This window comes from Zerene cesonia, chromosome 5, assembly GCF_012273895.1.
Source record: "Zerene cesonia ecotype Mississippi chromosome 5, Zerene_cesonia_1.1, whole genome shotgun sequence".
Classification (NCBI taxonomy): Eukaryota; Metazoa; Arthropoda; class Insecta; order Lepidoptera; family Pieridae; genus Zerene; species Zerene cesonia.
Genome location: NC_052106.1, coordinates 4,452,963 through 4,465,938, shown reverse-complemented (window position 1 = coordinate 4,465,938; position 12,976 = coordinate 4,452,963). Strand labels below are relative to the sequence as shown.

At 32.3% G+C, this 12,976-nt stretch overlaps 3 protein-coding genes across 5 annotated transcripts in view; 1 reads left to right on the top strand and 2 right to left on the bottom strand.

The window, feature by feature from the left end:
* The window catches only part of LOC119839861 (sialin-like), a 14,297-nt gene extending 12,452 nt beyond the window's left edge, over positions 1-1,845 (bottom strand). Inside the window, exon 1 of the mRNA XM_038366274.1 lies at positions 1,667-1,845. Within this exon, the coding sequence (XP_038222202.1) occupies positions 1,667-1,694 (28 nt within the window). The 5' untranslated portion in view covers positions 1,695-1,845. The remainder of the gene's footprint in view (positions 1-1,666) is intronic.
* A 947-nt stretch (positions 1,846-2,792) lies between these two features.
* On the top strand, positions 2,793-10,383 carry LOC119839860 (2-hydroxyacyl-CoA lyase 1). 3 transcript variants are annotated; one of them, XM_038366273.1, is made up of 12 exons: positions 2,793-2,855; positions 3,077-3,192; positions 3,284-3,425; positions 4,181-4,338; positions 5,486-5,632; positions 6,078-6,300; positions 6,880-7,040; positions 7,471-7,659; positions 8,267-8,452; positions 9,320-9,422; positions 9,638-9,770; positions 9,916-10,383. In XM_038366273.1, the coding sequence occupies exons 2-12, from the start codon at positions 3,145-3,147 to the stop codon at positions 10,133-10,135; spliced, it is 1,710 nt and encodes a 569-aa protein (XP_038222201.1). In that variant the 5' UTR covers positions 2,793-2,855; positions 3,077-3,144; the 3' UTR covers positions 10,136-10,383. The 3 variants fall into 3 exon arrangements, with proteins under 3 accessions (XP_038222201.1, XP_038222200.1, XP_038222199.1); XM_038366272.1 differs by having other exon boundaries at positions 2,843-2,976; XM_038366271.1 differs by lacking the exon at positions 2,793-2,855 and having other exon boundaries at positions 3,000-3,192.
* Positions 10,262-12,460, bottom strand: LOC119839862 (DNA-binding protein RFXANK-like). The gene is made up of 5 exons (XM_038366277.1): positions 12,165-12,460; positions 11,861-12,053; positions 11,330-11,459; positions 10,923-11,070; positions 10,262-10,522 (listed from the first exon to the last, which is right to left on the bottom strand). Exons 1-5 carry the CDS (start codon positions 12,394-12,396, stop codon positions 10,473-10,475), a joined length of 753 nt encoding a protein of 250 aa, XP_038222205.1. The 5' UTR covers positions 12,397-12,460; the 3' UTR covers positions 10,262-10,472.
* Positions 12,461-12,976: the final 516 nt, after the last annotated feature.

Genomic DNA, 12,976 nt, shown 5'->3' with positions numbered 1-12,976 from the left:
TAAAAGGTTTAAATTTATCTGAGTTTATTCTATGTAAGTATTTTAAACAGCTACCTCCTCATTAGCATAATATGTATTAGAAGTAACTTGGTTACCAAAGATATGAATGTTTTGGCTGCCTTGATACCTAATATTTAAAACGAACATAAAAATGTTCTGGGAATTATGATGTAAAAAACTCAATCTCCGAGGCAAGTAAATATTATAACCACAAAAAGTATTCTCTTTAATTAAGCACCAGTAGCTGTTACACATAAAAATATGAAGTAAAATAAACAAAAAATTATACGGACTTCATAGCGGCTAATGGTCATCACAAACCGTATTCATTCATCTATTTGTAGTCGGCAAATCTATCTAGTATAGCAAGACTATCCGCCTCCTGACTCAGTATCAGAGGAAACCAAAAAGAGATTATTGCATTACTATTAAAATTGCAAGTTTGCAAGCATATAAGATTTTAGCTCAATCGAAAACCGGGAAGTGTAAAATGTTACATTTTTCTGCTATTATCATCATCAGATTATCATATACCAGCTGTGCCCTGCGGTTTCACCCGCGTAAGTCCGTATCCCGTAGGAATATCGAGATAAAAAGTTGCCTATATGTTATTCCAGTTGTCCAGCTTTCTACGTACCAAATTTCATTGCAATCCGTTCAGTAGTTTTTGCGTGAAAGAGCAACAAACGCACACACATCCTTACAAACTTTCGCATTTATAATATTAGTAGGATAGGTTATATGGCAACGGAACAAATTCCATGTCCATTCCATTTTTTTTTTGCGTTTTTGGACATAAAGGTTTCATCGGTAGGTACATGAATTTATGAATAAAATAAACTTATACTTCATTAACGGATCCATCCGTTGGATGGATGCAATCGCTTTTAATTTTCGAATCAAATTTAATTAATGGAACAAACAAAGCCCAGGCTTTTTTACGCTACTTTTAGAAAAAGTAGTGTTTAGCAAAACCTGGTTTTAAGAATTTTTAACAAACAAACCATTAATGTTTTATTTACAACATTGACTATCGTGCCTACGTACCTACTTTATATGTTTTAAGGTAAATCAAAGTTATCAAAAAACAATAACGGCTTGAAAGAGAATTGCTCAAAAGTCAAAGACATCCGACAGTCGACGATTTCACAGTTGCTTTACCGTTAATATATTTTTTTAATTTCACAGTCTTTCCAACAAAGAAATACCATTATTTAGTTATACCGTCGGTTATACAAATAAAATACATTAATTACAATATTTAAAATGACTCGTGTGACGTTTATTGACTAAAAATGTTATGAGCGCTTTATTTAAATACTAGGTAGGTATATTTATAGGCAAATGCGCATACGTAGAAAAAATTTTTGCAAAAAAGTTATATATATTGTGATCTTAATTATACTTTGTTCCTCCACTTGAAGGAAAATATAAAAGTATACAACTTGGAAAATAAGCACCACGAACTATTTCAATATTTTTGTATTTTTGTTAATTTTCAAAATCTGTAGCTGTATATCAAGTAAAAATATGTTTTCAAAATATTGTTAATATAATTTAATGATATGAATATAATTAATATTTTTTAATGATATAAATATTATGAGCACATTAATAGTTACATAAGTTGTATAGTAAAATTGTAGTGTCTACAGCGGGTACTTACCAAAAAATTTTATATTTATCACTGCCATTTTTCCACAATATAGTCACAAAAAAATCAAAATATAAAATTTGTCATAATGGTTTTTAATGGTCAAGTGATCCGTGTAACGCGTGGATAGTATGTGAGCGTGTATCGAGCGCCTGCGACGAACAGCCTACTCCGCGGACGTTCTTTTGTCAACAACTGAACATTATAGAGCCTACGTGAATTCGCTATGCATGAACATATGAAAATGTTTCTTTAATTTTCTATAGAATTTTAGATTGTATGTCAGCAATGTTTTAAAAACGAGGATGGAGAATTCCTGAAAGATAATAAGATGTTATAGACTCGAAAATGTATATCTGAATTATTGATGTTCTTAAATTTCAGAAAGCATAATTTTGATTTGTTATATTTGAGGCAAAAAATATTATAAAGTATTTTTAATCTGAGGTTTGAAACGTTCAACTTGTGTAAGTTAAGGAAAATCAAAATCATCAAAGTTGGAACATACCACATATTTTTTAACTTTTAAATTATTGTTAATGAATTGAATCTATAGATTTGAAATAATTAGAATTTGTTTTTGTTTGTTTATCTTTCTATCGCGTCGCAACGTAGCGATTCTATGATATGATTTTATTTATTAATAATAATGAGTTTGAGTTGTGATAATTAAAAAAATAGATAAATTATTAGTAATGTAGTACCTAGTATAATTGAACATACTTGATTATTTCTATTTAATACTTAACACTAACCTTATCTTTCTTTTTAAAAAAAATACTGCTTTATAATGTATACTAGAGTTACGTATTGACTATAAGTAAATGTTTGCACCCTAAGTATGTAACTCAATGGGAGAAAGATAAATTATGAACTGAGATTTGAATTTCGCGCTTCTGATATTAAACTCTCTCAACATTTGTTAAATACTCAATACAATAAATTCATATTTTTTCCAAATAACATAAAAAATTAGAAAAATATATTAAATGAATCAAATTTAATGTACTTATTTATCTACTAATTTTTTTTTTTACCTTAACCGTTATCATTCATATTTGACAATTGACACTTGACAATAATTATGACAGTAACTCGACCTCGTAAGACATATTGTATCTAGATAAACAAAACACATTACTAAAGTAAAGTTTTCGCTTCAACTTCGTTGACTATAAAGTAATAAATTAAAGTGTATTCGGTACGTATATCTTATTCGTTGTGAGATAAACTCTAAAGCATTAAATTTGTTTTAGAATTTCCATCCTTAAATCAATTGAGATAAAGTCATAATTTGAACTACCGAAATATTTAAATATCAGGCGAGTTTTAAATGTTTTATCAATAATTAGTACGTAGGTAATAGATATCTGCTTAGCTAAGTAACAGCGCTCTAAATCAAAAATTCTATAATGTTTATAGGGCGTTTAATAAGTACTTCTCGTGCAACTATAAGATCTATCCACATATCGACAAAATTAAATCAAGCAATGGGCATCGATGGAAATAATATTTTAGCCGAAAGCTTAAAAAAACAGGTAAGTAAAGTTGGTTTGAAAGGAAAACCTTAATTCCTGTGTTCTGTTATAATATATGTGAAGTAATTATATTCACTGATTATTATTTTAGGGCATAGAATATGTTTTCGGCATAGTAGGTATTCCGGTTATTGAAACTTCTATGGCTTTCCAATCTGTGGGCATCAAATATGTGGGAATGAGAAATGAACAAGCAGCGGCTTATGCAGCTCAAGCTATTGGTTACCTTACAGGTAAAATTGAAACTTTTGGTATAAAGCAGTAGTTTTTTTATTTAATTAAGGATGTACAGAAACAATACCCATCTGTTAAACCATATTTACTAAGTAGTTAATAGTATAAAATGCTCTATCTCTCACTTAATACTAATTGCTAAAATTATCTTAATTAGATTTTTCATGTTTTAATCAGTAATTATTAAGATAATATTGCCTAATATAATTGAAAAACACAAATGGTTTAAGATTATGTTGATTACTATTTTGCTTCTACTTTTCTATCCCTGTTTATGTGGGACAATCACTCAACAGAAAATATTTTCTTTCACAATACAATACAAGTATATGATATGAATTATATGCCAAAAGCAATGCTTTAGATTATAACATTATTATTTTATATGCATTTAATGGGTTGCACCTTTATTCAATTCACAGTCATAGCCCAGAGGCAACTACTGGAGTTATCAATATTCATAATGTTTATTCTACTCTTGAACAGGTTGTCACTTTTATAGAGTAAATGGTTACATTGTTTTATCTTATTTTATCATGAGATTAAATTTAATCTTTCATGATATTATAATTAAGTTTAATATTAGATATATGTAGCCCACTTGTTTACCAATGTCCAAGTTAATCTCATATTACTCCAGTTCATGGTTGTAGCTGATTGGGGGAAAAGGGGTAAAATGGTTCAAATGAACAAATTAAGGGGTAACTTTAGTTGATACATACTACCGTAATGTCAAATACAAATTAATCCACAGGGAAACCAGGAGTATGTCTTGCAGTATCTGGTCCAGGGCTTCTCCACTGTATAGGAGGTATGGCCAACGCACAAGTAAACTGTTGGCCTCTGCTGGTTATAGCTGGCTCTTGCCCAGAAGATCATGAAGGTATTGGAGGATTCCAAGAATGGCTTCAGGTAATATTACAATGATAGATACAGTTGCTTTTCCATCTACATATACAGTATATACACATTCAAGTACTTCAGCTTGAATACAGAGTAAACGTTAGGAAATTTTTTGTCAATAAATATCTAATTCAGTATTAACATATAAATTAAAGACTAATATAAAGACTGAGAATGAGAAGGTGACAACAAATATTTTAATGCAAAAATGCCCCTGTAGCCTGCCAATTTTCAATGTGTATTTAGGAATTCAATGCTTAAAAAGAACAACTTAATGCGAAAATTGCATTAAAGCTGTCCTAAAAATTAAATAAAAGCTAAGGTATCTAGTCAATATACATTGAGGTAAAATAATAATCATCCTGTCCAGACTTATGGTGAGAACATTATTGTCCCTAATTGTGTATCTAGGTGCTAATGATCAAAAGTTTAAAACAATATTTCTATTTTGGGATTATTGATATTTACTTTCAAAACCAATATATTTTTACCATATGCACATAGAAAAACTATAAAATAATCATGTATTGGTGCTTTTGTTTTTGTCCCTTATAAAGGTTTTTCCTTTTTACCTTCAGCCACTGCCTCTATTGTTTCAAAGCTTGAAATGTTTTTTGCGCTAAATGTGTTTATATTTTTTTGCTATAGTCTCGGATGCTGATTTAAAGAATTATTTAAAATTAGATACTAAATGTTAATATTTCACAGAATAATTGTAAAAAAATTTATGCAAACAACCTTTTGTTCATAGAAATAATATTGTGCACCTAAATGTTTATTTTATGGAATCAGATAGCAACTATTAATATTATAATTTAATAATTTGATCCATCCAAAAATTTTACATCCAAATAAAAACCGGCCATGTGTGAGTCGGACTTGCGCACCGAGGGTTTCGTATAAACCTGTAAATATAATTATAGGACTAACAAATTTTTATTATCCTTTCGCAATTTCTCCAAATTCAAAATGCAAGATTCTGAATTCACTGAATACTTTCCGTAAGTTTTTTCAGACAGACCAAAGGACATCTAAGTGATCCTGTATGAGTACAGTATTTTCCTTTTCAGATATGGTATTTCCTTTAAGGAACTCTCAAAATTGGGCATATAGCCACCACGATAGATATGTTTGATTTTAATTATATTATTTCCAGGTAGAGTCAAGTCGCCTCTACTGCAAATATGCGGTGCGACCTCCATCGCCGAAACTCATTCCATTACACGTAGAGAGAGCCGTACGCAGTGCGTGCGCGGGCCGGCCCGGTGTGGCTTACCTTGATATGCCAGCTACTTTGCTTATGGTAAGATATAAATGAATGTTCCTCCTGTCCATATTACTATTAAGTTCTAAATAATTCCCTACAATATACTCGAATTGAGGAAACAAGAGTCTTGAACGATAAAATTATTCATGAATATAAAGTGTAATAGGATTTTAGCGTAGCAAACGCTTCTACGTGAATATGTTAATCGCATCTATTATTAATTAATTCATGTTCATCATCCTTATGATTTTGAAATGTTATTAAATAAAAACAATTTCATTTGCGTATATATTGAGTAATTTACTATGTAATGTAGCTTCTTTTGATACACCATAAATTCATAATTATGTAGCCGATCGTTCCCGCTGCATCTGGTTTACATATTACCCAGGTAAATGTAACTGTGCATAAACATAATCGCAAAGGTGAACGTGTTTACCAAACCATTATAATATTAATATAGGTGACTGAATAATTATAGGGGGAAGTAGAAGAAGACAAAGTGCCGCTAGACTACTACACGGCGGGGCCCCTCACCCTGGCCCATCCGGCCCCCGAGCTGGTCGCCCGCGCGGCCGAGCTCCTGAGCAAGGCCCAGCGGCCGCTGGTAGTGGTTGGGAAGGGCGCGGCGTACGCGCGCGCTGAGCACGCGGTGCGCGCGCTCGTGGATAGCACCGGGATACCGTTCCTGCCTACGCCGATGGGTAGGTTGCGGGCGAATGGCGCTTTCTAATTTATAACGTAGATTATGTTAATAATTATAAGTATATATACATAGATTATATGAATAATTACGATGATTTGGAGATTTTTTTCTTAACGCTCACAGTTGGAGAAGGGCGCGCGCGTACATGTGCGCCGTAACATGTATTTGGAGAAATAAATTACTTTTGTTGGTGTTTGATTGCACGTCAAGTAATGTTTGGATTAATGAGACGATCAATAGTTAATATATTAATAAGTTAATAAGTAACGACACGCTCTTGCTTCGCCTTCTGCTCTCTGAAATCAGACCAGCAGTTTTTGTCTGAAAACATTACAAATATACATACAAAAACACAAAGGATTCCTTTTTATAATATTAGTTTAAGTAATATTAGTTTAATAATTCAGTCAAATATGTAAAACTCAAGTTCATCATTTCCTTTCAATGTCCGGCGTTTTGACGGCGAATATCATTTTTGTTATATATTTTTATTTAAATTCTATAATCCAAATAAATGTAACTCTTTAGATAAAAATACACCAAAATGAAATAGGTTAATAAAATAAATGTTAACCAGGTAAGGGCGTGGTACCCGACGAGTCGCAGTACTGCGTGTCGACGGCGCGCACGCAGGCGCTGCTCCAGGCAGATGTAATTCTCTTACTGGGCGCGAGACTTAACTGGATGTTGCATTTCGGTCAGCAGCCGAGGTTCGCGCCTGATGTTAAAGTTATACAGGTATTTCTTTTTTTCCGTTGCAAACTTATTTTATTTGAATAATTACACCACTTTGAATGCAACACTTACATTAATAAATAAAGTTGTTTGTATGCGATATTATTTTGACAAAATATTGTGCATCATCTATTGTGTATTCTTGTTTGTTCCTATTATATGCATATATCTCTTTATAACTCACACTCTCTTTATATCTAAATTATATAAACGAATTGAAACTATTGTATTTATAAAAAAAAGTCAGAGTTCCTGAAATAGTTTTTGAAGAAAAAAAATCCTTTTTAATCTGTTTTACTATCAGTTTTTATTAGCAAATCTTATCCCGAGTTGAATGGCCACATCTGCTATAAATCGCAACATGCATTACTCACGTTCATATTGAAATTTAAAAAATCAAACTACGTATTAACCACTTAACTTCTATTTGCAGGTAGACATTTCACCCGAAGAATTCCACAATAGTATCAAATCAGAAGTGGCCGTACATTCCGACATCAAGCCATTCGCTGAGGCTCTCGCACAGAAACTGGCGAGCAAGAAGTTCTCATTGCAACCCAATAACAGCCCCTGGTGGCAGGCGTTGAAGGAAAAACAAAAGAAAAATACGGAATTCGTTGAGGTAAGCTATTCAAAAATATCCAAGGCTATAAAAATTATGTAATGTAACCTATATTATATTTAATGTTAGACGCTCGTCATGGTTCCGCCCGAATATCAAGATTCCAAATTTAATCAAAATCCGATAAGTAGTTTCAGCGTGATTAACGGACAAACTGTTTGCCCCGGCTGCGCCTGTGTTTTATATATACATATATATAGACTATGTCACTCTGTGAACATGTAGCTTGCTAATGGTGTAATTTTTTTTAATCGGTCCAGCAGTTTTTGCGAGAAAACGTTATGAACATACAAAAGTTCAAAAATACGAAAGAAATTCTCTTTATACTATTAAATTATTAATTAAGATTAATGACTTCAATGCCTTTGGTCACATATAAAACTCCCAAGTTGATTTGTGTGTTATTTTATAGCTTTTATTTATATTTACTGTTATGAGAAGAGTACCTTATTTTATCTAATAAAAATCCTTTACCCTTATATATCCTTAACCCTTTTCATATTATGCAATTTTTATTATATACTTTGTATTATTTCCTTTGGTGTGTACAATAAAGAATCATTCATTCATTTACATTCATTTGGTGAATTTTTTTTTTTAATTACAGGCGCAAGCGAACAATAAATCACAGCCCTTAAATTACTATGCAGTGTTTAAAGCAGTTCAAGCGAATATCCCCAAGGATTCGATAATAGTGAGCGAAGGAGCAAACACTATGGACATTGGCAGAGGAATGTTACTTAACAATCAAGCTAGGCATAGGCTGGATGCTGGTACTTTTGGGACTATGGGGGTAAGAAGTTTAAATTGGAGATTCATTATGTATATATATTTATTTTTGTATCATAGAAAACAGCTTGTTAACATTGATTTTGTCCATTACATATTTGTCAATAATTGCATTAGTTCAATATGAAAATTCATAAATTGGAGATACACTGTATAAAGCATTACAAATTCTTGATACAAGTACGAAATATCGGTTTGAATCCTTTTATTATGTGATAGAGCAGGCAAGCGAGCAGACGGGTCACCTGATGTTAAGTGTTCCACGTCCCCTAGTTGCACTCACAGTACCAAGGGTATGGTGTGTGTGATGCCGGCCTTTAAGAAAGGACTAAGCTCTTTTCTTGAAGGTCCTCATATCATAACCGTTTGGGTACACTGCATGTGGAAGCTGATTCCAAATTTCCGTAGTACGAGGCAAAAAATTTCAAAAAATCCTACTTCTTGGTGTAAAATATTCACTTGATGGATGGTGTGTTCTGAGTTTAAAGTAAAAGCAACAAATTTTGTAATCTACAAATACGATGAAGTTTGGTGGAGGTATAAGTAGGATTAAAAATAAGTCAATCTTTAAAGCTCTGATAAAGCTGTACTAAAAAATTTACAGCCATCCAGATTGACAGAAATTACCGACGATTACAATTTTCTAAATGGTTTCTGACCCAACATCTGTGTCTGCTCACAGATTACACTTTTATGCTCACAAAACACGAAAAAGGTGCTTACCAGTTTAATTAATAATTATTATTCTCTACACACCTACTCCAATACCCTATTACATACTGAGTACTTAAAAAAAACATCCATATATGTTTAGATCCATGGGTATGAACGTAACAGACTCACATTATTATATATGTATGTATTAATACAGGTTGGCCCAGCATTCGCAGTAGCAGCGGCGATGTGGTGCCGAGACTACGCGCCAAACAAGCGAGTCGTTTGCGTTGAAGGAGATTCCGCGTTTGGCTTCTCAGGTCAGCTATTTATTTTGAGACTTACCGCAAAACAACAGAAGGATACGAAATAATGATAAAATATAGTTTTCAAAATTAATTTTAATTCTGTAATAAAAGGTCTGGCATGGAATATATTTTTTCTCTCAGTAAGTTTTGGCTCAAGAAACAATGATGTATCAAATTCTCTCAATGAAATGAACTCTAATTTATGTTTGATATAAATATCTTTGCAGGAATGGAGATTGAAACCATGTTCCGCTACAAGTTACCAGTGATTATTATAATTGTGAACAATAATGGTATATACAGTGGATTTGACAAAGAAACCATGACGGATATTCAGTCTTCTGGCGAAATCGCTCAGTGGTGAGTGGGACCTTCAACTGCATGTTTACATAATTTTATGTAGGGAAATATATCATAAAAGATAGCATATTAACATTTTTATTTGAATGGATGGATGCTGGGAATAGGATACTCGTATTAAATATATTTAAATATCAATTTTCAGTACTCCTCCAACTGCACTAACCAGCGAGGTTCGTTATGAGAAAATGATGGAAATGTTCGGCAGTTCCGGCCACTTATGCCGAACAGTAGAAGAAATCGAATCAGCCATTAAAGCCGCTATTCAAGTCACAGACAGACCCAGTATTATCAACATATTGATCAATCCACAAGCCAACAGAAAACCGCAAACATTCAATTGGCTTACTGAGTCTAAACTGTGATGTTGTGAAACTCTATGACATTTTTATACTTTTATGTTGTTTTACGGTAAATCAAGGGAGCTTATATTTCTATTGTTATTGAATTGTTTTTATATAACTGTTAATGCTCAAATAAAAAACAGGTTAAGGTTTAAGGATAATTTTTATATTGTCTGTCTATTGAGTCATTTATAATGTCACATCACATGTTTGTATATGTTGAACTTAAAATTATATAATAATAAATATATTATTTGTTATAAACTAAATCCCTGTATTTTCTTTAACTTCACTGTAAGCAAATGAATCGGCTGTGTAGGTGATCCAAAGCAAACAGAACATTGCTATTGTTATTTCTTCACACTTTGCTGAGGCAGCCAATCAAGAAGTTTTCTATCACAGTTTGTGCTGAAAAATATAACAAATATAAATGACAAATACTTAAATTTAAACAAAGTATAAACAATAATGTAGAATATTTTCCACTGGTACAAAATGAAATGTCTTTATTTAAATTTTTTTGGATTGCTACAGATTCAGATTAAATTCAAACATCAATGGTCACGCAATACAGAGTCTTTTCAAGGACCTCAAGATTGTCTCACCATAGAATTTTCAGATAATTTCTTATCAAATAAGGAAGTGCTAATTATGTTTACAAACACAATTCTTCCTCTTTCCTCTTTGATTGTAAGATAGTCATCAATTTCATATTGAAAATTGTGTAATTGAAATGTGAACACTAATACTATATGCAATAATTTTAAATTATATAGTCTAATAAGACTTATAAATAAATATGGCTCACCTAACTTGCAGTTATTCGTAGTAGTCAGAGTGTAAGCATCTTGATCATAATCATTGGTGAGTGTGAGATCAGCGCCTCTAATGAGGAGCTCATTACAGGTGTAGGGGAAATCTGCCGCCGCAGCGTACATAAGGGCTGTGCTACCAGACTGAAAGACAGTTTAACTTTAGTATAGCAAAATCATTCTGCTAACATTAAAATTAATAGATGTTTGTCCAGTTTATATACAGCAGGCAACATACTATCCAGGTATAAAAAGAAAAAACACTTGAGGAACTACATCATTTTGGAAATGTTCTTTTTAGAAAGGAACCCTTAATATTTCGTAAGTCCTTACATTCACTAGAAATTTTTAAAATTAATGCAACTCTAACATCATATTTTATCTTTTACACTTTCAAACTTACATCATCTTGTATGTCTGCATCGGCACCTTCATTCAATAGGAATTTCACAACCTCATGGTGACCACCCGCCGCCGCCAGGTGAAGAGCTGTCTCGCCCTCTGGGCCCCGCATGTTAACATTGGCCCCGCACCTTAATAGTTAGATGCCTTAGTACAATAATATACTATTTATTGTTGTATTGAGTAATTGATAGAGCAATAGACCATTTTCACCAATATTTTTAAATATGCATTTACATTTTTAAGTTATGGCAATTTGCATACAAAATATTTGGTTAATTTATTATGAAGCTCAGAAGGAAGATTTTACTACAGAGGATAAATTACTCATTACATGTCCTATGTAGAGAAATTATTGTATGGCAATATGTGATACCAAAATATAAAGGATCAACAACTAACACTTACACACTATGGGAACATAAGTATAAAAAATTAAGAAAAATCAAAAAAAAAATTCAATTTGAGAGAACTATCATAAACAATAGAGACAAAGCAACCTCCCTTGAACAAAAGAAGGCAACATGCTTACCAAACAAGGTCCTGGCAACTGTTTAATTGTCCATAACTTGCTGCCCAGTGCAGGGCAGTAAGGCCATGCTCATCAGTAATATCAACATATTGCTCCAGTTTCACGTCGTCACGGGTTATTTCACCGCGACCTGCCTTCGCGTGAAAGCTACAATCGGGCTGAGGCAGCTCAGGAACCCGCGCCTGCGTATTACCTAGAAACACGACCTTGAATACTTCACAACTTATTCAAATCCTTCAAAATAGATAATCGATAAGAATCCTTATAATGCGCTAAGGGCACGGAAAAAAAATTCAAAGGTCACCTCTTTGTAAATTTGTTAATGCTGTACACTGCACTGATTTGTATGGCGTAAATGCACTTTTTCTAACTCCGTTTAAATTGGGCGCCCATCGTTGATATCCACCGCTGCCACTTTTACTACTGTCTTGACTTCCAGAATCGAATTCACATTTAAAATTCTCCAAGTTTTCTTGTTTCTCTTGTTTTATATCAAAATTCTTTTCTTCGTTTTTAACAGATATACCTTCTTCCATTTTTATCCTATCGTTTACTTTTACCGAAGTCTCTTTTGATTTCGTACGCAATAATCATTAATTTGAGTTGCCAACTCAATTTACAAAAGTTAACTCTTTAATAGTAACAATATATATCTTAAAGACATCTAAAAACGAAATATATTGAAAACTACTATAAAAAGTACTAAGCATTATTTCGAAGAAATACCTAAATTATAATACCATGCAATACCATTGCCATTCAAATTTAAAATATTCAAAATGAAACTAAAATGCACTTTAGTAATTCTTTAAACATTATTTTCTAGGTCGTCGGTCAAAACTCTAAAACCTTTAAGAATAAAGAAATAAAAAAAACAAACCAGACTGTAAATAAAAGTAAAAAATATAAATTATCTCTCAATTTTTAGGCGAAACTCTTCAAAGCTGTCAACATTAAAAATAAGTCAAATAGGTAAACATTCATCAAAAACAAGAGAGTATGGGACAATTTTTCATTTTTATTGTTTTTTTTTCATATCGCAGTACTATTTAAAAACAATAATATTTTAAAATAAGAAAGACTCCTGATTCAGGTTGTCTAAATCGCATTCTTTTG

Coding starts and splice junctions, on each gene's coding strand:
- LOC119839860 (XM_038366271.1), top strand. CDS start 3,067: ATGTTTATAGGGCGTTTAATAAGTACTTCTCGTGCAACTATAAGATCT. Junction 6,301..6,879: donor GTTCCTGCCTACGCCGATGG/GTAGGTTGCGGG, acceptor AATGTTAACCAG/GTAAGGGCGTGGTACCCGAC. Junction 7,041..7,470: donor CTGATGTTAAAGTTATACAG/GTATTTCTTTTT, acceptor TTCTATTTGCAG/GTAGACATTTCACCCGAAGA.
- LOC119839862 (XM_038366277.1), bottom strand. CDS start 12,396: ATGGAAGAAGGTATATCTGTTAAAAACGAAGAAAAGAATTTTGATATA. Junction 11,460..11,860: donor AGTTGCCAGGACCTTGTTTG/GTAAGCATGTTG, acceptor CTAACTATTAAG/GTGCGGGGCCAATGTTAACA. Junction 10,523..10,922: donor TACGAATAACTGCAAGTTAG/GTGAGCCATATT, acceptor TATATTTTTCAG/CACAAACTGTGATAGAAAAC.